Here is a 25,510-nt window from a genome sequence, read left to right as displayed (position 1 = left end):
TCCAAACCTATTTCCAGAGGGGGGATGGAATCTGGACTTTTGGTCATCATGGAAAATCAGAGATTTATAGGAAATACTTATCAAGAAAAAAATGAATATTTTTCAAAAGGAGATATATGATATGTTACAACTAATTCAAATAACAATGATCTCAAATCACAAAGAAATTCAGAATAACTTTGAAAATATAAATCAACGCATCTCCAATTCAATTTTATACCAACCCCCCCCTCAGGAAAACACAACAGAGAAGGAACAGACAAAACAGATGACTGAACATAAATTCAAGGATAGAGAATTAAAGATGGAATTCTACAAAACCAAGGAGTATGATTGAATCCAAGTGGAAAAAAATTTACAAGAAATACTAGATTTGGAAAAGACAACTTACTATTTCAACACTACAAAACAAACTTGAGGACAAGAAAAAAGACTGGATAAAACATACTACAAAGATGCCAGAGAAAACACTGGAATGGAGAGACAAAAAGCGACAAGAGAAGCAGAGAGAAAAAGAAGGAAAAAGATTTCCAATAAAAATGAGTGGGCAAATGCCCCTAACAAAGATACTGATTTACTTTTTATATCTACAGCAACATTTACGAACATACAGAAAAACCTTTTGATTCAGCAAAATACATCGATTAAGAAAGATACTGGGCAAAGGAAAAAGAATAAGGTGGAAACCAAGAAAATAGATGATGGGATTTATCAGAGAGAATATTTAAAAAAGAAACATTTGTTTGAATATGGCTAAAGAAATAGAAAAAAATTGGAATATATATGCTATTCTAAGAGGGATGAATTCTCTAAATAATATAGTATGCTTTTTTCTCTTTTGTGTTCTTTTTCTCGATATGAGTAATATAAAAAAGTTGAAATGACTTAAATAAAGGAAATGTTTTAGATACCACTTTACAATGCCTTATTAAGGCCACACCTGGAATACTGCATCCAGTTTTGGTCACCACGATGTAAAAAAGATGTCGAGACTCTAGAAAGGGTACAAAGAAGAGCAACAAAGATGATTGGGGGACTGGAGGCTAAAACATATAAGGAACGGTTGCTGAATTGGGCATGTCTAGTTTATTGAAGAGAAGGACGAGGGGGGACATGATAGCAGCCTTCCAATATCTCAGGGGCTGCCCCGAAGAAGAGGCAGTCAAGCTATTTTCCAAAGCGCCTGAAGGCAGGACAAGAAGCAATGGATGGAAACTAGTCAAGGAGAGAAGCAACCTAGAACTAAGGAGAAACTTCCTGACAATGAGAACAATTAACCAGTGGAACAACCTGTCTCTAGAAGTGGTGAATGCTCCAACACTGGAAGTTTTTAAGAAGAGACTGGCCAGCCATTTGTCTGAAATGGTATAGGGTTTCCTGCCTGAGCAGGGGGTTGGACTAGATGATCTCCAAGGTCCCTTCCAACTACTTCTTCTTCTTCTTCTTCTTCTTCTTCTTCTTCTTCTTCTTCTTCTTATTATTATTATTATTATTATTATTATTATTATTATTATTATTATTATTATTATTATTATTATTATTATTATTTAAATGTGACTGAATTTAAGAAAATTTTAATGGATAAAAATGTGTTTTGAATAAGAGTTAAAGGACTAGATGACTAGATGTATTGAATGGAATGTTTAAAGATTAAAGATTAAATATATTCTTAGTTATGGTTAAAAAGAATAAGAAATTGAGGAAATAAATATATATTTGCCTAGGAGGGATATATATTTTAAGTAGTATGTTATTTCTTATGTTTCTTTACTCTTGCTCTCCTTTCTTTCTTTTTCATTGTTTTATCTATTTCATAAGAAATGTAAAAGTTTGAGATGGCTTATAAGGGAAAAAATAGAGTTAAATTTGTAAATGTAAATGTAATTAATTTTTGAGAAAATCTTCACCAGTAAGAATATCTAGAATTTGGTGGGAGAAATAAACTAAAATAAGAATTGTAACAGGATCTATGATAAGGCAACCAGAATGACTGAATAGAAAAGAAATATTATACTGATATGATTATTATTTTTAGAATTATTGGAAAAAATTATATATTCAATTGTTATTTATCAAAACAATAAGAACTGTATTAATTCAATGTTTGCAAAAGAGGATATTTTGGGGAAAGAGGAAATCAACTAAAATTAACATATGGAATACAGATTATAGAAATTGTTAATGATTCTTTTACAAATGTAACCCAGACAACACACTGTTCACCATTAAGTGATTTATGGTTTTTTTTTTAAAAAAAAAATTCAATAAAATATATTACAAAAAAAGAAATCTCTTTGATGAGTCCTCAAAATTCCATATATTTCCCGTGAAACAAATATTCAAAACAAAATTATTCTGTTTTTTGGAGGAAAAAGCAATTTTGAGGTACAGTAGGTGTTGAGTCCTCCTCAACACTTTGTGGATTGAGCCTAGGAAGAAAGAAGGAAGGAAATGACTTGGATCACAGGGAAAGAAAGTATAAATCCTTAAACTCGAGTTTGTCAACCACAGCAAGTTTAATTTGCGTGGACGTCCACTTCCAGAATTGGTAGCTGGCTGGGGAATTCTGGGAGTCGAAGTCCACGTGGCTTGAAGTGGCCAAGGTCAAGAGAAACTGCTGAATTTTATCATTATGGTTGGCACAGCCTCAAGTCTTGGATAATGCCAGCCAACTATCAAGAGCTCCAGGATATTCCTATGATTTATTTAAGTAAAGTTAGAGTTCACAGCCACATCTTTAAACCAACAATTCAAAAACAAAACAAAAAACAAAAAAACACCTCCCTTTTGCTTTTCTGCGGTTGAGCCGTAGGGCTAATTTTGCCAACCTCTGATTCAGTTTGAAAGCAGTTGAAATTAATCAAGCGAAACCTACCAAGAAATCACTAGATCTAACTCCTATTTTGGGAAATACTTTCAAGATTCATAATCTAAATGTCTGGAAGGGCCTGAGACAAAATCAGATTACGAAAACAAACTGCAAACTCATCTCCTCAAAAGCTTTTCACAGACAAGCTACCTTATCATGAAGCAAAGCTAGTGAAAAAGAAAGTATGATTAAGCTCACGTTTTCTTCTGAAAAACCATAAAAATGAGCTTTAAGGCTGATATTACGCTAACTTTCCACTTCCTTTGTTCTGTCACACTCTTCGGGCTTCTAGAAAACAGCCGGGTTCCAGTTTTCGCACGACAAAGCTTCAGATGTGGTCAGCCTTTATGTGTGCAGCTATTTACAAAAACAGAGAATGTTCAACCACAACTTGCTCACCCTTTGAAGAATGGAACCAAATGACTGGTTATTTCCCTCCACAAGAATAAGAAATGCTTCCTTTGACTTCAGAGACCTCATACAGACTTCAGGGTTTTGTAATTTACATTCAGTAATTTACATTTATTTATTTTTATTTATTTTAATCCCATTTATATCCCGCCCTTCTCCGAAGACTCAGGGCGGCTTACAATTTAAGCACAAACCAATGTGCTTAGCAATAGCCTTCATTCTATGTATATGCCTGCTTATTATTAGGGCTTTCCCCCCCAAAGTGGCATTATTACAAAGTCAGCTTATTGCCCCCAACAGTCTGGGTCCTCATTTTACCTACCTCGGAAAGATGGAAGGCTGAGTCAACCTTGAGCCTGGTGGGACTCGAACCTGCAATAATTGCAGGCAGCTGGTGTTACTTAAGGAGGCATTAGCCCACTGCTCCACCAAGGCTCTAAACCACAATGAGAACAAATAATCCTAATTTTCCAGAAATCTACGCTGATTAGGACTTCCCCACCCCATTAAAATGGTTTCCTGAACTTCTGAAGTAGTAACACAAAAGTGACGTCTCACTTATTAGTTTCCAGCACTTTTTGGGACTATTTTGATGGCTCTTAAAAGAGCCGTTTTTCAAAGCGAAAAGCAAGCCTGTTCCGTTTTGTTTTTTACGCCCGCTCACCAGCGGAGGTTTGCAAACTTTCCCTCCAGGGAGAAAATAAAACCTTTATTTCTATCAGGTTCCTCAACGTCCATTGACTGAGTGTCCACAACATCTTTACTCACTCTCCTCTTGCTTTTCATCCCAGAGATACAGTATGGTGTCCATCTTCTTCTGAAATGCCTTGGGAGCAATTCTGGGGACAATCCTGACAGAAGATACATCCTAGGACAATTTTTATTTTCTTGAATGCAAAACCCAAACGAAGATACTTCTGAGTTGATAGGTTGTTGTTAGTTGCGAGGTTGTGTCCAACTATCGTGACCCCATGGACAACGTTCCTCCAGGCCTTCCTGTCCTCTACCATCTTCTGGAGTCCATTTAGGGTCACGCATCCTGCTTCAGGGACTCCATCCAGCCACCTCCTTCTCTGTTGTCCCCTTCTTCTCTTGCCCTCAATCTTTCCCAGCATTAGGCTCTTCTCCAGTGAGTCCTTCCCTCTCATGAGGTGGCCAAAGGATTTGATTTTCAAACCATCTCAGCCTCCAAAACCAGATAATCTGTAGCTCAAAGCTATGGAGACATTTCAACTGACAAGTCTCGATCCAAGAATGGTCAATGTACATGGTTGATTGCTGAGCAATTAAAATGGAGTTTAATTAAAACATAATGGAATGGAGCTAAATTCAAATGACTCACAGCAGTCTCATTTTATTTATTTATTTTATTTATTTATTTTATTTTATTCATCTAAATCAACAGAAAGAAATCACTAACATTTGCAACTGATTTTGGTGAGATTAAAGCATCATAAAAGCTCTTGAAATGGAAGGCAACATCATTTAAAATGTAGTTTGCGCGAGAAGTGTATTTCAAGTCATTTCCTTTTTAAAAATACTAGTCCTGTATGCTGAAATGTGGCTTGCATTGCTTTTCTTACTACATAAACTATGTGGTCTCTCCTTGTGACAGGTGGTGGACCCCAGATTATAAAATTCTGACACAAAGTTTGGTGAGGGTCTTAAGTCACTGAACTGGACTCCGTAACACATTTGATAAGGTTTGTCAGAGTTTGCTTTTTATAGTGTTTTGTCACTAGGTGCAACCTGGAAGAGACTTTTTCCTGTTTTAAGGACAACTCATAATTAGATAATTCTTTGTTAATAATCTTGTCATTCCAGGTAATTTCTCCAGGTTTGTCCTTCACCTAATTTTGCCTTTGAACCTTCCTCAGACGACCCCCCCCACCGCCCCCAACCCATTGGGCTCGATAGACACCGCTGAGGAAAGGCGGCCGGGTGCAAACCGGCCAAAATTTCTCTGAAACTATTAATAAGGCTCCCAATTCCCCTTATTTCGGTTATGTTACTAATCCAATTTATTGATTTTATTTGCTTTTAAAGCCAAAACGATTCCCTTCGCGTCGAGCAATTTCGGCTTCAAAACAGACCAATGGGAGAGGAGCCTCACCGAACCAATCAGAAAACAACTCCAGGCACGGTTCAAACCCAACCGGCCGCCTTTCCTTATCCAATCATAAGCGAACGAACGCCTCGACCTTTCTGATTGGCGCTCCACTTTCCCGCCCAAATTGTACGGACCAACGGCAGCTTGACGCTTGGAGCCCCCTCATCAGCATACGGCTGCTATAAAAGGCAGCGGGACGACGGAGCTCGTCAGTTCGTTCTCTGTTGGCGTAGGAGAAAGAGCGAAAATGCCAGACCCCGCGAAGTCCGCGCCGGTGCCCAAAAAGGGCTCCAAAAAGGCCATCACCAAGACGCAGAAGAAGGGCGACAAGAAGCGTAGGAAGAGCCGCAAGGAGAGCTACTCCATCTACGTCTACAAGGTGCTGAAGCAGGTCCATCCCGACACCGGCATCTCCTCCAAGGCCATGAGCATCATGAACTCCTTCGTCAACGACATCTTCGAGCGCATCGCGGCCGAGGCCTCCCGCCTGGCTCACTACAACAAGCGCTCCACCATCACCTCCCGCGAGATCCAGACGGCCGTGCGCCTCCTGCTGCCGGGCGAGCTGGCCAAGCACGCCGTCTCCGAGGGCACCAAGGCCGTCACCAAGTACACCAGCTCCAAGTAGGGGGCCAGCTTGGCGTGGACCGCAGGGAAGACTACCCGCAACCCCAAAGGCTCTTTTAAGAGCCGCTCACCTGTTCCTGGAAAAGGGCGAGGTCGCTTTAAGGGCGGTTTTTTTTTATCCGAGTTATTGATGGCGCACTCCATCTTTGAGCCCAAGAGCAATTTTAGGCAGCTTGCAATAAGTTTTAAGCTTTTATTAAAACAGTTGAGCAAAAAAGTAGCTCCTGAAGGATTTCTAGTTGGTAAAGGAAAGAAGTAAAATTTATGAACCTGTATTTAATTTTGTTATTTTTTTTCCAAACATGTTACTGGCTGTTCGTTTTAAAAAAACGAGCATTGTGAGTTGGATTGTTTTCCAAGGCCTCCATTTTTGAATCGCTTATCTTGAACTGGGAATTTTATTGTGAAAATGAATGCACGTGAATGGGAAGGAAAAGAGGAGAGGGAAAAATTCACTTCCAACTTTTTCAGTGCAGTAAAATAAAATAGCCTCAACTTTTTTACTTTTATATGCTTGGTATATACTAGCCATTTCTATAACAACCAGTAAATCCCCAAATCAGCATTTCATTGTTTTTCCTCTTGGAGTACAAAGTCTTGGAGTAGAAACAAAGCTATATATAATTATATACCCCTCTATTTAATTTTTAATTGTTAATTTATTTTGGGGCTGTTTATTTAATTTCTTTTAACTTTTGTATTGTTGCTTTTATTGTTAGCCACCCTGAGTCCTTCGGGAGATAGGGCGGCATATAAGTCACATACATGCATACATACATAAATAAAAAAATTTAAAACAGTCAATTTGGCCATTTGCTAGCTCCCATCTGCTTTCCCATCCATTCTTCCATTGATTGCACTTGTGGATTTTATCTGTTTTTGAACCATTTTTGAGTATATTACATGAAAAGGACAAGCTGTATATTTAGCAGTGTTTGCAGAAGACTTGAATCCAGTTAAAGCCTCTTTTTCCTGTGAGGTACAGGATCTTCCAGGGGGAGATCCTTCTCTGTGGGCGCTCCGGAGCTGTGGAATCAGCTACCGGTAGAGCTCCGGATGGCGCCCGATCTTCGCTCCTTTCGTCGCGATCTCAAGACGTTTTTGTTTGTACAAGCCGGCCTAGCCTGATGGGGATTGGTTGGGGTTGTTTTATTTTTGGTGTCTTAATTTTATCTTGGGGTTTTTAGAATTGTATTCCTATTGTTTTAACTTGGGCAATCATTTAATCTCTTTTTAATGTTTGTATTTGGTATTTTATTCTGCCCTGTGAACCGCCCTGAGTCCTCAGGGAGAAGGGCGGTATATAAATATTATTAAATTAAATTAAATTAAATTAAATAAATATAATTTAAAAAAACAGTTTTTAATGTAATACACTCTATGGCAATATGAGCTGTGATAGCAGTAGAATTTACTTTTTTTTAATCCCACAATGAGCATCTGGCCTTCAAATACACAGGGGGAAAACTATTAAATTTATATGCCGCCTATTGTAATATCCAAGGCAACTCTGGGTGACTTAATATGTTTTTAATATAGTATAAAAACAAATATAAAAGCATTAGAAACAAGTGTAGCTTTTTTGAACGAATACGCAAAAGTCATGAGTGGGGTAACCACTGTGTCACCTTGCTAAGACGGTTGTGTAAATTCAGACTTTTTTGTGATGTTTTGTCATACTATATTGTTTGGAATTTTATGCTTGGTTACTGACATTTTAAAAAGTGAAAAGTTGCATTTTAATGTGGGAGCCGAAGCCTCATTTCTAACTGGAGAAAAACATGTACTTTTTTTGTCAAGGCCATTACTTTTAGTATTTTATTTATTTATTTTAATCCCATTTATATCCCGCCCTTCTCCAAAGACTCAGGGCGGCTTACAATTTAAGCACAAACCAATGTGCTTAGCAATAGCCTTCATTCTTCTCTTTTTCAGCACCAAACTATAGAGCCTATTCTGAAAGTCTTTGAATATCCTTGCAAGTTTTAAGAAAGATTCAAACCTGCCTGGGGAAGTGTAACATAACCCATAAATTTGCCCCTTGTGGAATGCTATCTAAAACCCATGTTTTCTATTTGTCCAAAACTGACATGTAATCAATGTCTTATTAATCATTTGCTTTCTGACATATTGCATGCACAAATGTGTCATTTGTTTTATAAAAAGTCTTGATTTCCCCTTAATAAATGCTTTTTGCTTTGCTAGTTTGTATTTCCAGGTAGGCAAAACAAACCCCTTTGCAAATGTAAAAGTGTCTCTCAAATTCAGTTCCATTCCAAATTTGGGACACTTGAGTTATGAGGCAATAATATGAGCTTGAACAGCTAAGGAAATCAGACTTGCTTAGTAGAGGGATAGGAGACCACTAGGAGATGCAGGCTTTCAGGCAACACTGTAAAAACATCTCAGAAATTAGTGGCAAATTGCTTTTGCACTGGCCAAGAACTGACCTAAGAACTGAGCGAATATTCCATTCTTTGTCCCTTAGGAAATTTTCAGTGGCCTTAATAAAGGATATAATATAAATTGCAAATGCTTTCTATTTATTAATTCACTGTGACGCCGGTCCTTTGATTTTGGTGCAACTTCTCAGCCAGCTACGGTTTATAAACCCCAATGAGAACAAATAATCCTAATTTTCCAGAAATCTACGCTGATTAGAAAAGGATCGAGTTCTCTTTTAATACTCGAACGGCCACGCCCTTCACTTCTTTTTAAGCCGCATTTCAATTGTCGTGAGGAGATTTTTACGGGCGCCGTAGAAAAGGCGGGAAGAGGTGTCTGCTTAGTTTTCCCTCTGGTCCGATTCTCTGGTATATCTGCCCTTTTCCCGCCCGGCTTCGCCACATCGGCTGTTTTCTGTCAACGGGAAGAATGTCCGGGCGAGGCAAAGGCGGGAAAGGCTTAGGCAAAGGAGGCGCCAAGAGACACAGGAAAGTCCTCCGGGATAACATCCAAGGCATTACGAAGCCCGCCATTCGCCGACTGGCCCGGCGCGGGGGCGTGAAGCGGATTTCGGGGCTCATCTACGAGGAAACGCGGGGCGTCCTGAAAGTCTTCCTGGAGAACGTGATCCGCGACGCGGTGACTTACACCGAGCACGCCAAGAGGAAGACGGTCACGGCTATGGATGTGGTCTACGCCCTGAAGCGCCAAGGCCGGACTCTCTACGGCTTCGGCGGCTAGCGTGGAGATCGGATCTGGGCACGAGCGGGAAGAGAGAATGCGGAAAAGGCCCTTTTCAGGGCCGCTCAACATTTCCGGAAAAGAGCTGCGTCCGTTGCAAAGGCGCAAGACTCGGGAGCGAGATGTTAACCAGGGGTCTTCCAAAACTTGTCCCTTTTACGACTTGTGGACTTCAACTCCCAGAATTACTCAGCCAGCAAAGCTGGCTGAGGAATTCTGGGAGTTGAAGTCCACAAGTCGTAAAAGGGACAAGTTTGAAGACTCCTGTGTTAGGGCCTTGCATTTAGAAAGGATACGTCCAGTTTCCGCGCGTGGGTTGATCAAGAGCTTCCCCGCGAATTTCCAAAAAGGGAGCCAATGAAATGTTTCAAATGGCCAATAAAACTTAGCGGTTATGCTTATATATATATATATATATATATATGGTCTACGTGAGCAGGGGGTTGGACTTAGGAGGCTTCCAAGGCCCCTCCAGCCCCGTTTTGTGGGTAAATTCAAGAGACGATTTTAATTTCCCGCTTTGTTTTCTGGGTCGTCGGGAACGAGCGCCTCTTCTACGTCTATTCGACAGGCTTGCGACGGGGAGGGGATGTAGCTCAGTGGTAGAGCGCATGCTTTGCATGTATGAGGCCCCGGGTTCGATCCCCGGCATCTCCAGACGTTTTGCTTTTGATCCCGGGCGGCAGGGGGGGGGAAATTAATTAAAAAAGGCAAATTTTGCTAAATGCAGGACAATGTGTGCTAGTCCACCTGGACCAATAAGGCACTCTTGCTTTTATTTATTTTATTTATTTATTGATGGGATTTATATCCAGCCCTATCTCCCGAAGGACTCAGGGCGGCTAACAACAAAACATATAATAAGTACAGAAATTAAGATAAAAATAAAATTAAAATCATCTGTGCAATAAATTAAAATTAAAAACTAAAAATAAATTAAAAATTGTAAATATAATTAATTAAAATGCCTGTCAGTCCAGGTCAGCCTGGTGGAAACTAAAGAGTGGGAATTCTTTTGGAGGCAGGGCGTGGGGGTCAATTCGCCTTGTAGATAAGGCTAGATACCCCGGGTGAGCAGGATGTTACAAATCATGCCATAGGAAAGGGAGTGAAGATAAGGAACAAAAGGGGCCCTTTTGATCTACTAATTGGAGGGTCTGGTAATTGTAATGATTGCTAGGTGCTTGAAAAGCATTGGGCCTGTCAACTGGGCTCACTTTGGAAGGATGTGGTGTGATGGGGGGGGGGGGGGAAGAACAGGGTATAAAAACCTATGCAAAACTTGATTCAGGTGTGGTACTCTGGGATTTGCCATCACCGAGAGTTCCACCAGCTTTTGCAAAAGCTGGGGCTGTTATTTAATTCTTTTTAAAATTTTTGTATTGTTGTTTTTTATTGTTGTTAGCCGCCCTGAGTCCTTCGGGAGATAGGGCGGCATATAAGTCCCAAAAATAAATAAATAAATAAAAACTTGTTTTGCTTTCCAACCACCCTTGGAGTTGAATTTTGATTCCTCACGGAGGAATCTTCTAGGAATATTTATTAATTTGAAAAAGATTAAATAGCCACCCAACTTAACGAAAGGCAGCTTACGGGGTTTTTTTCTTTTTTTTAAAAAAAAATCACAACATAATCCATCCCATCCGTGTCTGCTTCTCAAGAAAATGCTGGTCCTGGTTTAGCAGACCTAAGGAGAGAGATCTAAGGCCTTTGCAATAAGGTGGACCTCTTGAGAATTTTTCCTGACTTCTTTTTTCCAAGAGCTGCAGCCCGATTGCTTGAGGTGCCCTTGAGGTGTCTTTAGAGTGGCTTCATCCAGCAGAAAAGAATTTCTTAATTGTGGGGTCCTTTGTGGTCTCTGAGCTTGGTTGCTTTCCTGCAGACCTTTCATGACCCAACTAAATAACATCATCAGCACTAGAAGGGGGCAGGAGGAAGAGGAAGAAAGAACGAAAGAAAGAAAGAAAGAAAGAAAGAAAGAAAGAAAGAAAGAAAGAAAGAAAGAAAGAAAGAAAGAATTTGAATTTGAATTTTGAATTTTGAATTTTATTAAATTTATATACCGCCCTTTCCCGAAGGACTCAGGGCGGTTTACAGGGTATATAAAACATTGATACAAAAATTAAGACCAATTTAAAAAGATTAAACTAAGTCCCTGCAACATGTAAAACTCCAGTTAAAACCCCAATTAAAACTCAGCCTGAGCCGGAAAGCTCGAAGAGCCAGGTCTTCAGGTCTCGGCGGAATGATAGAAGGTCGGGGGCAGTCCTAAGCTCCACAGGCAGCTGGTTCCAGAGGGCAGGCGCCCCCACAGAGAAGGCCCTCCCCCTGGGTGTCATCTGCCGGCATTCTTTGACCGGCAGCACCCTGAGAAGACCCTGTGGGAGCGCACAGGACGAAGGGAGCTTGAAAGGAAGGAAGGAAGGAAGGAAGGAAGGAAGGAAGGAAGGAAGGAAGGAAGGAAGGAAGAAAGAAAGAAAGAAAGAAAGAAAGAAAGAAAGAAAGAAAGAAAGAAAGAAAGAAAGAAAGAAAGAAAGAAAGAAAGAAAGAAAGAAAGAAAGAGAACTGAGGGGTCCTTGGTGCTCTCTGAGTTGCGTAGTTTTCTTGCAAAGATTTCATGACCCATCATCAGTGCTAGTAGGGAGGGGGTTCTGGGAGGAGGAGGAGGAGGAAGAGGACGATGACTGTGGGGTCCTTGGTGATCTCTGAGCTGGCTTGTTTTCTTGCAGACATTTCATGACCCAACTAGGGAACATCATCAGTGCTGGAAGGGAGATGATGATGATGAGGAGGAGGAGGAGGCGGCCTGGGGGGTCCTTGGTATTCTCAGAACTTGATTTTTTTTCTCGCAGATGTTTCATGACCCAACTCGGTAACATCTAACATCGTAAATGCGAGAGTGGAGTGACCTGCCTTGTCAGTGTTGATGGGAGTGTTCTTGATTGGGCTGCTGTTTACTGTTTGTTGTTTGTTTTTCTGAGATGGTTGTTCCTTGATCCAGCTATTGTTCACTGCTTGACTGTTGGTCTAGTGCAGGGGGTAGGCAACTCCCAGAATTCCTGAGCCAGCATAGCTGAGTTTTTCTGAAGCATAGACTGGCTCAGGAATTCTGGGAGTTGAGGTCCATGAGTCATAAAAGAGCCAAGGTGGCCTAGCCCTGGTCTAGTGTTAAGGCTGGTGTTAAATCTCTGCTCATCTGGATGTTGATTGAGCTGGTGTTTTGGTATTTTTGATTCCTTGTTGGCTTTTTGGTCTGTCTCTTTGTGTGTACACGTTGCTGATAATTATGTGCCTGTTGATTTCTTGACTGTGAAACTCTCTGAGTAACTAAACACCCAGATAACTCCCCCTGCCCTCAATGCGTTTTGACATTTCGGCATCCAAGGCTACAGATGTCGCTTTCTTGTTCCCAATTCTTCTGGCCAAAGCTTTAAGCACCTTTACGTTGCTTAAATGAATTCTGTTTGTTCTCCCTTTCCTGCTGTGGTCCAGCCTCATCCTACCCTTATGCTTCTGGAGACAGCAGGGAGGATGAGGCATGCTTGACCTCAGGAGGAAGCCAAGGAGAAGGCACACTTCCTATGTGCTGCTAGATGACCTTGAGGGTAATCCATTTATCCATTTATCTATGAATAGGTAAGGATCAAGTCGAAGGAAATTCAGCAAAACAACGGACAAAGAAAAAAGGTGACTGAATCAACACTTTAAAATAGGATAAACATAGCTTAGCCTCAAACACGCCGATGGAGATTCTCAGTCATCCAGGTCATAGTTGCTGGTGATGACCTATAAAGCCCTACATGGCTTGGGTCCGGGATATCTGAGGGAACACCTGCTGCCGGCATCAAGTTCCCTTCGTCCAGTGCGCTCCCACAGGGAGGGTCTTCTCAGGGTGCCACCGGTAAGAGATTGCCGGCAGGTAACACCCATGGATAGGGCCTTCTCAGTGGGGGCGCCTGCCCTTTGGAACCAGCTGCCAGTGGAGCTGAGGACTGCCCCCGACCTCCGTTCATTCCGCCGGGGCCTGAAGACCTGGCTCTTTCAGCTCTCCGGCCCAGGCTGAGGATTAATCTTATTTTAACTGGGGTTTTATTTATACAGGGATAAATTTAATCTTTTTTAAACTTGGTTTTTAACTTTTGTATTTTTGGTTTTTAATTACCCTGTAAACCGCCCTGAGTCCTTCGGGAAAGGGCGGTATATAAATGTAATAAAATAAATAAATAAATAGTTGTCTGAAAGGTCCTTTTTCAAAAAGGCACCTGGACTAATTCTTTTCTTTTCTCTCAGGGGAATAAAAACCAGTTCAGTTGCCTTTTGAAAAAGCAACTTTGAGATAACTTCAACCATAAATTCTCTTTCTAACTGTCTTTCTAACTTTCTGTCAGAAATTTCATGTCAGTTTACAACAATTAATCAGGGAAACCACCTGCCTCCAGAAGCTGTCAATGCTCCAACACTGGAGGTTTTTAAGAAGAGACTGGACAGCCGTTTGCTTGAAATGGTATAGGGTTTCCTGCCTGAGCAGGGGGTTGGACTAGATGACCTCCAAGGTCCCTTCCAACTTTATTGTTATTAATTTGCCATTGGCTGACAAAAAAAATTCTAGCTCCTATTTCTGGCGATTTCACCTAGCGGCTGCGTTTTTTCTATTAATCCTGTTTGCTGGATTTGAAACTGGCAGCATTCATTGGCTAGCCATTTTAAATTCCCACTAACCAATGGAAGGGCGACTCTCTTAGCCCAGCGAATAGAGATGTCTGTTTCTTGGCCAATAGAACTCCAGCCTTCTGGGGAAAAAAAAACCCTCGCGCGGCCCATTCCTCCCACAGCCAATAGTCAAGAAGACAAAGCCGTGTCTTCATTTGCATAAAAGCGCTTATAAATACTGGCTTAACAGGACTCGCAGCCGTTAGTGCGGAATCCCAGCTGGTTAGAGTACATCTCAAAATGCCCGAGCCCGCGAAGTCCGCGCCGGTGCCCAAGAAGGGCTCCAAAAAGGCCATCACCAAGACGCAGAAGAAGGGCGACAAGAAGCGTCGGAAGAGCCGCAAGGAGAGCTACTCCATCTACGTCTACAAGGTGCTGAAGCAGGTCCACCCGGACACCGGCATCTCCTCCAAGGCCATGAGCATCATGAACTCCTTCGTCAACGACATCTTCGAGCGCATCGCGGCCGAGGCCTCCCGCCTGGCCCACTACAACAAGCGCTCCACCATCACCTCCCGCGAGATCCAGACGGCCGTGCGCCTCCTGCTGCCGGGCGAGCTGGCCAAGCACGCCGTCTCCGAGGGCACCAAGGCCGTCACCAAGTACACCAGCTCCAAGTAGGGGGGCAGCTTGGCGTGGACCGCAGGGAAGACTACCCGCAACCCCAAAGGCTCTTTTAAGAGCCGCTCACCTGTTCCTGGAAAAGTGCGAGGTCGCTTTAAGGGCGGTTTTTTTTTAATCCGAGGTATTGATGGCGCTCTCCATCTTTGAGCCCAAGAGCAATTTTAGGCAGCTTGCAATAAGTTAAGCTTTTATTAAAACAGTTGAGCAAAAAAAAAAAGTAGCTCCTGAAGGACTTCTAGCTGGTCAAGGAAAGAAAAGTAAAATTTATGAACACAGTAAGCGCGATCTTGGGGAGTGTTGAAGTCCACAGTGGAGTTAAATCTCACGAGAAGCGGGAGGTGTCAAAAAATGTATATATTTTAAGAACTTTTCCCCACTCCCACATTAAAATGGTTTCCTGAATTTTTGAAGTAGTAACGAGCACAAAGTGTATTTATTAAATTCACTGTGATGCCGGTCCTTTGATTTTGGTGCAACTTTAATTTTAATTCCATTTATATCCCGCCCTTCTCCGAAGACTCAGGGCGGCTTACAAGCTTAGCAGTAGCCTTCATTCTATGTATCTGCCTGCTTACTAGGGCTTTCACACACACCCCCAAGCGGCATTATTACAAAGTCAGCTTAATTGCCCCCAACAATCTGGGTCCTCATTTTACCTGGGAAGGATGGAAGGCTGTCAACCTTGAGCCTGGTGGGACTCGAACCTGCAATAACTTAAGGAGGCATTAGCCCACTGCGCCACCAAGGCTCTAAACCACAATGAGAACAAATAATCCTAATTTTCCAGAAATCTACGCCGATTAGGACTTCCCCACCCCATTAAAATGGCTTCCTGAACTTCTGAAGTAGTAACACAAAAGCGACGTCTCACTTATTAGTTTCCAGCACTTTTTGGGACTATTTTGATGGCTCTTAAAAGAGCCGTTTTTCAAAGCGAAAAGCAAGCCTGTTCAGTTTTTTTTTTTACGCCCGCTCCCCGCGGATGCGGCGGGCCAGCTGGATGTCCTTGGGCATGATGGTGACGCGCTTGGCGTGGATGGCGCACAGGTTGGTGTCCTCGAAGAGCCCCACCAGGTAGGCCTCGCTCGCCTCCTGCAGCGCCATCACGGCCGAGCTCTGGAAGCGCAGGTCGGTCTTGAAGTCCTGCGCGATCTCGCGCACCAGCCGCTGGAAGGGCAGCTTGCGGATCAGCAGCTCCGTCGACTTCTGGTAGCGGCGGATCTCCCGCAGGGCCACGGTGCCGGGACGGTAGCGGTGAGGCTTCTTCACGCCGCCGGTGGCCGGAGCGCTCTTCCGCGCCGCCTTGGTGGCCAGCTGCTTGCGGGGCGCCTTCCCGCCGGTGGACTTGCGAGCGGTCTGCTTAGTACGAGCCATCTCGGCGCAGAGACAGAAGAGGAAGACGCCACCTCAGTCGCCGCAAAGCGAAGGACTGAGGAGCAGCCGCGAGTGGCGCGCTATTTATACATTGCTTCCTTGGTTTTGATTGGTTGTCGCTTTTAGCCAATCGCGTCTTAAGTTTTAAATTTTCCGCGCCCCGCAGGGCTTGGAGGCGATTTGCAGAGACGCCACTTGGTTTGTTTATTCTTATTGATTCTTCTCATTACCTATTATCCTATTGTTTATGATGGTTGTGTTCATTTCTCCGCGGTGAAGGACAAATATATATTTTTTTAATTCCATTTATATCCCGCCCTTCTCCGAAGACTCAGGGCGGCTTACAAGCTTAGCAGTAGCCTTCATTCTATGTATATGCATACACCCCCCAAGCGGCATTATTACAAATATGCCGCAATTAAGTCTTTTAATTAATTGCCCAATTAGCCACAATAAATCAAGGTTCCCATCCTCAGTAAAAGCTAAGAGCTTCAAGGGAATCACAACGCTTTGGTACAATAGAATTCTTTATTGGCCAAGGGTGGCTGGACACACACAAGGAATTTGCTTTCGGTGCATAAGATCCCAGTGCACATACAAGTAATAGTGGTAATCGTGATCATATACAACATGACAATAATAATAAACCTTTGTTGTCCAAGTACAACATGTGTACATTGAGATTAGCTGAGCCTCCCCCTTGTGCTCTCTCCCCCCAACACACAGTGACAACAAACCCTCCATCCCACCACACCATGAGAACCAACTACACCACACAACGGCCTCCCAAGTCAATTCTGCATAGGTTCACAGAGATTATATCCCATTTAAAAGCCTAACAGCCCACGGATAAAAGCTGTTTTTCAGCCTGTTGGTACGGCTGGCTATACTCCTATATCTCCTACCCGATGGTAGGAGAGTAAAGAGATACCGTCCAGGGTGTGAGTCATCCCTGAGAATCTTCCTCACTCTTCCAAGGCAACGAGCCCTGGCGAGGTCATCCAGTGGTGTCAGGGGACAGCCCACAGTGTCTTGTGCTGTGCTCACTACCCTCTGTAATACTTTCCTGTCCGCGGCTGTCAGACCAGCATACCAAACCACAATACCGTACGAGAGGACGCTCTCTATAGTAGACCGGTAAAAGAGGGTCATTAGTCGTTGTTCTACCCTGTTCTTCCGCAAGACCCTAAGAAAGTGAAGCCTCTGTTGGGCCTTTCTAGCCACCTGGGTTGTGTTAACTTTCCAGGTCAGATCTTTGCAGAGGTAGACTCCCAGAAATTTAAAGGAGGAAACTCTCTCTACACAGTCCTCCCCGATGTAAAGTGGGGCAGGTTCCTCCTTTTTTCTCCGGAAGTCTAACACCATCTCTTTCCTCTTGCCGATGTTTAGGTGCAAGTTGTTGTTACATTCATCCTAAATCGTGAAATACAACACTTCATCATCAATCACAAGGTGCAACACTTAGTGATAGTCATAGAGTACTAGCTCAGCAAACAACATAAATCATACTAGGGTACCAAACCAAACAACAAACAAACAACCCACCCACGATATATTTACAGCAAGTCATAAGATAAGGATAGGTAATAGGAAAGATGAGGAGTATCCAAGTAATACAGCTTTACTAGCATTTTGACAGGGTTGTTGGAATTAGTTGTTAAGCAGAGTGACGGCGTGGGGGGAAAAAAACTGTCCTTGTGTCTAGTGCAGGGGTAGGCAACCTCGGCTCTTTTATGACTCATGGAGTTCAACTCCCAGAATTCCTGAGTCAGCATAGCATAGCTGACTCAGGAATTCTGGGAGTTGAAGTCCATGAGTCATAAAAGAGCCGAGGTTGCCTACCCTTGGTCTAGTGAGTGGTTGTGGTACTCAAGGCCTTGTAGCGTTGTCTTGAGGGAAGAAGTTGAAATACCAGTAGTTTACATCCAGGAGGTGAGGGGGTCTGTAGATATTTTCACAACCCTCTTTCTGGCCCGTGCAGTATACAGGTCCTCAGCGGAAGGCAGGCTGGTAGCCCCCCTGCAGTTCTAACTATCTGTTCAAATCTGTGTTGAGGAGGTCTGTATGAAGCGTTTCCTAAAAGTGAAAAATTTTCTCGTGAGGAAAAAAAATGATTTTGTTTAAAGCATTCCTCGCGCCCTTGGCTCGACAGCCAGTGTCCCCGCTTGTTTTAAGCGGCCAGAGGAAGGGAATTTGGGCAGCCTTCTGCCCTACTTCGGAACGAAGGGCCATTAAACGGAGTACATTGACACGATGGGGTTTCGCACATACGTCAGATTGTAGACCAGCGTTAAAGCTAAGCAATGTTGGGGTGTTGTTGTTGTTTTTTTAAAAAAAGAAAAAGGCCTGAGGGTAAAGCGCTGCCTTGAGACTACAGTCCTTTCGGCCCTTTAAATCATCAGCTTGTTCTTTTGCCAGGGTACTAATATACTAATATAATCTATATACTAATATAACTATAAATTGAGCAGGGCGGGGGGGAGGGAGCTGGAATAGAAGACTTCCAAGGTCCCTTCCAACTGTTGTCTGTTCTGTTCTGTTCTGTTCTGTTTTGTTCTGTTCTTTTTCATTCCATTCCAATATTCTGTTCTATTCTGTAATTCTATTCTATTCTGTATTTTATTATTCTATTCTATTCTATTCTATTCTATTCTATTCTATTCTATTCTATTCTATTTAGTATACCACGCTATAACTATATTATATAGCTAGTATGTAGCATACTACATTGCTAGGCAATGTTGGCTGGCGACCCCCAGGGGGAGGGCCTTCTCTGTGGGAGCACCAGTCCTATGGAATCAGCTCCCCCCTAAGCTTCGGATGGCCCAAAATCTCCAGTCCTTTCGCCAAGTCCTCAAAACACTACTTTTCCACCTGGCTGACCTGGACTGACAGGCATTTTAATTATATTTACAATTTTTAATTTATTTTTAATTTTAATTTATTGCACAGATGATTTTAATTTTATTTTTATCTTAATTTCTGTACTTATTATATGTTTTGTTGTTAGCCGCCCTGAGTCCTTCGGGAGATAGGGCGGGATATAAATCTCATTAATAATATATATATATATATATATATATATATATATATATATATATATATATATATATATATATATATATATATATATATATATATATATATATATATATATATATATATATATATATATATATATATATATATATATATATATATATATATATATATATATATATATATATATATATATATATATATATATATATATATATATATATTAGATAATACAGTATTTATTTGTTACTTATATGTAAGGGTGTAGGTCTATACATACGTTGTATATAGTATGTCTGTGTGTTGTGTATGTGTACACTTTGAGAACAAGCAACTAAATTTCATTTTTAAATGTGTTGACAATAAAGGCTATTTATCATCTATCTATCATTATCTATCATCTTTCTATATCTGTCTATTAATCATCTAATTGTATCTATCTATATCTTCTATCTATTCTATAATCAAATTATATTTTTCTATCATCTATCATCTAATTCTATCTACTATATATCTATCAATCTAATTGTATCTATCATTATCATCTATCTATCATCTAATTCTATGTTTATCAATCATCTAATTGTATCTGTCTGTCTATCTATATCTATATCATCTATTCTATCATCTAATTATATTTTTCTATCATCTATCATCTAACTCTCTATCTAACTCTCTATCTATCTATCTATCTATCTATCTATCTATCTATCTATCTATCTATCTATATCTGTCTGTCTGTGTGTGTATCTATCTATTTCTATATCTATCTATCTATCTATCTATTCTATCATCTAATTATATTTTTCTATCATCTATCATTTATCTATCTATCTATCATCTATTCTATCATCTAATTATATTTTTCTATCATCTATCTATCTATCTATCTATCTATCTATCTATCTATCTATCTATCTATCTATCTATCTATCTATCCTATCATCTAATTATATTTTTCTATCATCTATCATCTAACTCTCTAACTCTCTATCTATCTATCTATCTATATCTATCTATCTATCTATCTCTATCTCTCTCTCTATATATATATCTATTTCTATATCTTTCTTTCTATCTCTATCTATCTATCTCTATCTATCTATCTATCTATCTATCTATCTATCTATCTATCTATCTATCTATCTATCTATCTATCTATCTATCTACCTACCTACCTACCTACCTATCTGACTACATTCCATGTTGCAGTATATACACTAACATAGTACAGTATACTATATAATATAGAGAGCACTAGTAGATAGTATAGTTATGTTGTAGTATTGTTGTTAGCTGCGAAGTCGTGTCCGACCCATCGCGACCCTATGGACAACATTCCTCCAGGCCTTCCTGTCCTCTACCAATGTTGTAGTATACTAACTACTTATACAATCAAAGCAAGAAATACATTAAGAGTAAATCCTTCAGGAACCTGATTTGTTTTCACATCTTGGATATCTAAGAAACATCCCCGGAAAAAAAGAAAAAGCAAACGGGCGCGCGCACACACACGATTCGTTTTTCTCCGGGTAGCCTCGAAAGCCGCTTCATTAACTTTCCAATTTATTTGCTTTTATTATTAAAAAAAAACACACTCGCCATCTCCCCGTCGGGGAATCGAACCCCGGTCTCCCGCGTGACAGGCGGGGATACTTACCACTATACTAACGAGGAGGAGGCTTTTAAAGGTGCTTCTCCTGCCCCCTTTCAAGACACCGGAAGAGGAAACCAATGAGTAGAATTTTTCACTATCGTCGTCCTCATTCAAATCTCTTCTAGAGACATTTTGAGCAACAGCAGGGAAGCCCTTTTTGCAGTCTTCTTCTCCGTTTCCCCATCCAAGCTTCCAACCCTGCATTTCCCATCCAAATATTGAGTTTCCTTCATGACCCAACTAGGTAACATCAGCAGGCTGGAAGGGAGTGGGATTTGTGGAGAAGGAGAAGGAGAAGGAGAAGGAGAAGGAGAAGGAGAAGGAGAAGGAGAAGGAGAAGGAGAAGGAGAAGAAGAAGAAGAAGAAGAAGAAGAAGAAGAAGAAGAAGAAGAAGAAGAAGAAGAAGAAGAACAACAACAACAACAACAACAACAACAACAACAACAACAACAACAACAACTGTGGGGTCCTTGGTGCTCTCTGGGTTTGATGGTTTTCTTGAAGACGTTTCATGACCCAACTAGGTAACATCAGCAGGCTGGAAGGGAGTGGGATTTGTGGAGGAGGAGGAGGAGGAGAAGAAGAAGAAGAAGAAGAAGAAGAAGAAGAAGAAGAAGAAGAAGAAGAAGAAGAAGAAGAAGAAGAAGAAGAAGAAGAAGAAGAAGAAGAAGAAGAAGAAGAAGAAGAAGAAGAAGAAGAAGAAGAAGAAGAAGAAGAAGAAGAAGAAGAAGAAGAAGAAGAAGAAGAAGAAGAAGAAGAAGAAGAAGAAGAAGAAGAACAACAACAACAACTACTACTACTACTACTACTACTACTACTGTGGGGTCCTTGGTGCTCTCTGGGTTTGATGGTTTTCTTGAAGACGTTTCATGACCCAACTAGGTAACATCAGCAGGCTGGAAGGGAGTGGGATTTGTGGAGGAGGAGGAGGAGGAGGAGGAGGAGGAGGAGGAGGAGGAGGAGGAGGAGAAGAAGAAGAAGAAGAAGAAGAAGAAGAAGAAGAAGAAGAAGAAGAAGAAGAAGAAGAAGAAGAAGAAGAAGAAGAAGAAGAAGAAGAAGAAGAAGAAGAAGAAGAAGAAGAAGAAGAACAACAACAACAACAACAACTACTACTACTACTACTACTACTACTACTGTGGGGTCCTTGGTGCTCTCTGGGTTTGATGGTTTTCTTGCAGGCATTTCATGACCCAACTAGGTAACATCAGCAGGCTGGAAGGGAGTGTGATTTGTGGAGAGGAAGAAGAGGAGAAGGAGGAGGAGGAAGAGGAGGAGGAGAAGAAGAGGAGGAGGAGGAGGAGAAGAAGAAGAAGAGGAGGAGGAGGAGGAGGAGGAGGAGGAGGAGGAGGAGGAGGAGGAACAGCAACAACAATTGTGGGGTCCTTGGTGCTCTCTGGGTTTGATGGTTTTCTTGCAGGCATTTCATGACCCAACTAGGTAACATTATCAGGCTGGAAGGGAGTGGGATTTGTGGAGGAGGAGGAGGAGGAGGCAGCAAGACACCAGAATATGTAAACTGACAGCAAACAGCACTCCTTACTAGCACTCAGTGCTTTTTTGTAAAAGAAAAAGGTGCCGGAACTCACACATGTCATACAACCCGCCTTGCCTACCCTACAAGGTTCCATCCAAAAAAGATGCCGGAACTCCATTCTGAGCGTTCTATGACAAAAAAAAGGCCTGCTAGCACTGATGATGTTACCTAGTTGGGTCATAAAAAGTCTGCAAGAAAACAGCCAAGCTCAGAGAGCACCAAGGACCCCTCATTTTAACCCCAAGCTACAAACATTTTCAACGGCACTGAAAAACTAACTTACAACTAATCCTCGCATTTACGACCATCACAGAATCCCCGTGACCAAAGTTCAGGTGCTTCTCACTTGGCATAGTATTTACAATGGTTGCAGTACCCCAAGACGATGTGATCACCATTTGTGTCCTTAGAACAGGGCTCTTCAAACTTGGCAACTTTAAAACTTGCGGACTTCAACTCCCAGAATTCCTCAGCCAGCCCTCAAGTTGCCAAGTTTGAAGACCCCTGCCTTTGAAAGTGGTTTAATAAGCAGCAAAGTGATTGTGGGATGCCGGCTTCGTTTAACGACTGTGTGACTCACATAACCCCTGCATCGACTTGCTTAACAACCATGGCAAAAAAAAAGGTCATAAAAATCAGGCCTGACTCATTAAACAACCAGCTTCCTTAGCAAACGGAAACTCTCATCCCGATTATAATCATAAGTCAAGGACTAACTAACCTGTAGCAAATACTAACTCATTCTTTCAGCCTACAATTGCCATTTTGGGACTGGCTTTGAACTACAGGTAATCCTGGAGTTAGGACCACAATCGAGCAAAAAAATTCTGTTGCTAAGCAAAGAGTTGTCAAATGAATTTGGCTCCATTCTACAACCTTCCTTGCCACGGTTGTTAAGTGAATCACCAGTTGTTAAGTTTGTAACACGTTCGTTAAGTGACTCCCACTTGCCCATTAACTTTGCTTGTCAGAAAGCCATACACGGGGATCACGTGAGAGAGTTTTGATCCCGTGACCATGGGGGGGAGCAGGTGCTGCTGCAACGGTTGTGTGAAAAAGTCACTTTTTCCAGGTGTCATTTCAAACAGTCAGTAAATGGACCGTTGTAAGTCGAGGACTACCCGCAGGACTCCAATCTTGATAAATGTTAAGGAAGTTTAACTTAAGTCTAAAGGTCTGTTTCAAAGGCAGCAAAATCCTGTTTTATTAGTAGACTCGACCCCAGGAGTGATCCAGATCTTCTTCACGTGTGTTACTTCTACCAGGCAGAAATCTTCCTTTCCTCTCCTCCGAGATGCGCCCCTTTCAGACAACCGTATCTGAAGATCCGGACGCTTGAAAAGAGCCATCGATCCTACCAGAAACCAGAAAGATCCGCGACAACCGCTTCGGACAGTCTGAATTCAACGCGTGTTTGAAAAGCACAAAACTCGCCAAACTCTTGAAAAGGGGGCGTGGCGAAGGGCCAAGCCGCTTCCAAAACGGACCAATCAGAGCGCGACCTCTGCTATAAATACCAGGCGCCGCGCTCGGGACCCGCCAGTTCCGAGTTCGACGGCGGCGGAGAAGCTCCTGCTTAGCGATGGCTGAAGTCGCGCCGGCTGCGGCCGCCAAAGCTCCGGCGCAGAGAGCGGCGAGCACCGCGAAGGTGCAGCGGCGGAAGCCGGGCGGCCGCCCCAGCGTGACGGAGCTGCTGATGCAGGCGGTGGCGGCGTCCAAGGAGCGCGGCGGCATCTCGTTGGCCGCGCTGAAGAAGTCGCTGGCGGCCTCGGGCTACGACGTGGAGAAGAACAACAGCCGCATCAAGCTGGGCCTGAAGAACCTGGTCACCAAGGGGACGCTGCTGCAGACCAAGGGCACCGGCGCCTCGGGCTCCTTCAAGCTCAACAAGAAGCAGGCCGACCCCAAGGAGAAGGCGGCGGCGGCGGCGGCCCGCAAGAAGAAACAGCAGCCGCCGGCCAGGAAGCCCGCCAAGAAGGCGAAGAAGGCACCGGGAGCCGCCGGGCCGAAAAAAGCGGCCAAGAAGCCGGTCAAAAAGCCCGCCTCGGTGGCGGCCAAAAAGCTCAAAATAAAGCCGAAAAGCCCCGCCAAGTCTCTGAAGGCGAAGGCAAAAGCTAAGCCTAAAGTTAAAGTCGCCACGAAGGCCAAGCCCGCCCCTTTAAAAAAGTGAAAGGCTCGGCCCGGCGGCTTAGCTTCAACCCAACGGCTCTTTTAAGAGCCACCCAAACGGTCTCTGGAAAAAGAGCGGAGCGCTTGCGGACCGGTGTGAAGACTTGTCCCTCTTCCTTTCTTTTAGGGGCTGAAGGAGTTGTGAGCGGAAGGTAGCGTGGCCGAGCGGTCTAAGGCGCTGGATTAAGGCTCCAGTCTCTTCGGGGGCGTGGGTTCGAATCCCACCGCTGCCAGCAATCTTTTTTTTTTACTTTTTTTTAACTTTTACTTTTTACTTTTCCCCGCGCTTAGTAAGTCTTTTATTTGTACGCTTAATTTATTTATTTATTATTTATTTATTTTTGGGACTTATATGCCGCCCTATCTCCCAAAGAACTCAGGGCGGCTTACAACAATAAAAAAAACAATACAACAATTAAAAAACGAATTAATAGGACTTTATAGGCTTTTGCAGAATAAAACTCGGGTGCGTTACTTACCGTACCTATTCAACTTGAAAAAGTAACGCGCAACTTCTGTAAGTATCTGTCCGAAGCCATCGATCGGATCACGCGTGTATTGAAGCCTCGCAGTCTTCCCAACTTCCACCCAAAGCAAAATTTAACGGAACGGTTCCACTTGCCCAAGGCCGACGAGGGTGGGATTCGAACCCACGCGTGCAGAGCACAATGGATTAGCAGTCCATCGCCTTAACCACTCGGCCACCTCGTCGCATGCTTGTCTAATCGTGTGATATTCTCCTGCCCAGGTATACACGTGTAAAAAAAAAACCACTCCCATTTACCTTAGGTCAGAGGTCCCCAACCTTGGCAACTTTAAGACTTGTGGACTTCAACTCCCAAAATTCCCCAGCCAGCCATGCCTGTTTTTTTCCCCTCCTATCCCTTTAAAGAGGAGAGATTGGAGAGGAAGGGATTATAAAAGAGTAAGCGGGGCCACAATGAGTATGCTGCTGGCTGGGGAATTCTGGGATTTGAAGTCCACAGGTCTTAAAAGTTGCTAAGCTTGGGAACCCCTGGCTTAGGTGGTTTAAATCTGCATTAAAATAAAAATGGTGCGTGTGGTTTCTAGTCCCTATGACTCTTTTTCTCCCGATAATTCCCCCACCACCACCCAGTATTACTCAGAGCTTAGTTTTAAAGCCAAAAAGCAAGAACGGCCTTGCTCTTTTGCATATTAATTTCTTAAACTTCGGCCTTT

At 42.6% G+C, this 25,510-nt stretch overlaps 5 protein-coding genes across 5 annotated transcripts; 4 read left to right on the top strand and 1 right to left on the bottom strand.

Moving 5' to 3' along the window:
* The first annotated feature begins 5,620 nt into the window (after window positions 1–5,620).
* LOC308678280 (histone H2B 5-like) lies at window positions 5,621–6,566 on the top strand. Its single transcript, XM_081345383.1, has one exon. It carries the CDS (start codon window positions 5,638–5,640, stop codon window positions 6,016–6,018), a length of 381 nt encoding a protein of 126 aa, XP_081201509.1. The 5' UTR covers window positions 5,621–5,637; the 3' UTR covers window positions 6,019–6,566.
* A 2,325-nt stretch (window positions 6,567–8,891) lies between these two features.
* LOC308677770 (histone H4) lies at window positions 8,892–9,317 on the top strand (the record flags this gene model as incomplete). The annotated part of the gene is made up of 1 exon (XM_081344467.1): window positions 8,892–9,317. The coding sequence occupies one exon, from the start codon at window positions 8,892–8,894 to the stop codon at window positions 9,201–9,203; it is 312 nt and encodes a 103-aa protein (XP_081200593.1). The 3' UTR covers window positions 9,204–9,317.
* A 4,824-nt stretch (window positions 9,318–14,141) lies between these two features.
* LOC308677061 (histone H2B 5-like) lies at window positions 14,142–14,814 on the top strand. Its single transcript, XM_081343223.1, has one exon. The coding sequence runs from the start codon at window positions 14,154–14,156 to the stop codon at window positions 14,532–14,534; it is 381 nt and encodes a 126-aa protein (XP_081199349.1). The 5' UTR covers window positions 14,142–14,153; the 3' UTR covers window positions 14,535–14,814.
* A 524-nt stretch (window positions 14,815–15,338) lies between these two features.
* Window positions 15,339–15,911, bottom strand: LOC308676953 (histone H3.2; the record flags this gene model as incomplete). Its single annotated transcript, XM_081343028.1, has 1 exon — window positions 15,339–15,911. The coding sequence occupies one exon, from the start codon at window positions 15,909–15,911 to the stop codon at window positions 15,501–15,503; it is 411 nt and encodes a 136-aa protein (XP_081199154.1). The 3' UTR covers window positions 15,339–15,500.
* A 7,812-nt stretch (window positions 15,912–23,723) lies between these two features.
* LOC308678315 (histone H1.5-like) lies at window positions 23,724–24,311 on the top strand (the record flags this gene model as incomplete). Its single annotated transcript, XM_081345425.1, has 1 exon — window positions 23,724–24,311. The coding sequence occupies one exon, from the start codon at window positions 23,724–23,726 to the stop codon at window positions 24,309–24,311; it is 588 nt and encodes a 195-aa protein (XP_081201551.1).
* Between the last annotated feature and the right edge of the window lie 1,199 nt (window positions 24,312–25,510).

Source organism: Vipera berus (assembly GCF_964194415.1).
Source record: "Vipera berus genome assembly, chromosome: Z".
NCBI classification, from domain to species: Eukaryota; Metazoa; Chordata; class Lepidosauria; order Squamata; family Viperidae; genus Vipera; species Vipera berus.
The sequence above is the reverse complement of the archived record's forward strand: the minus strand, read 5'-3'. Positions and strand labels throughout refer to the sequence as shown.

Bases quoted from the DNA above. Each gene is read 5' to 3' on its own strand.
- LOC308678280 (XM_081345383.1), top strand. From the start codon at position 5,638: ATGCCAGACCCCGCGAAGTCCGCGCCGGTGCCCAAAAAGGGCTCCAAA.
- LOC308677061 (XM_081343223.1), top strand. From the start codon at position 14,154: ATGCCCGAGCCCGCGAAGTCCGCGCCGGTGCCCAAGAAGGGCTCCAAA.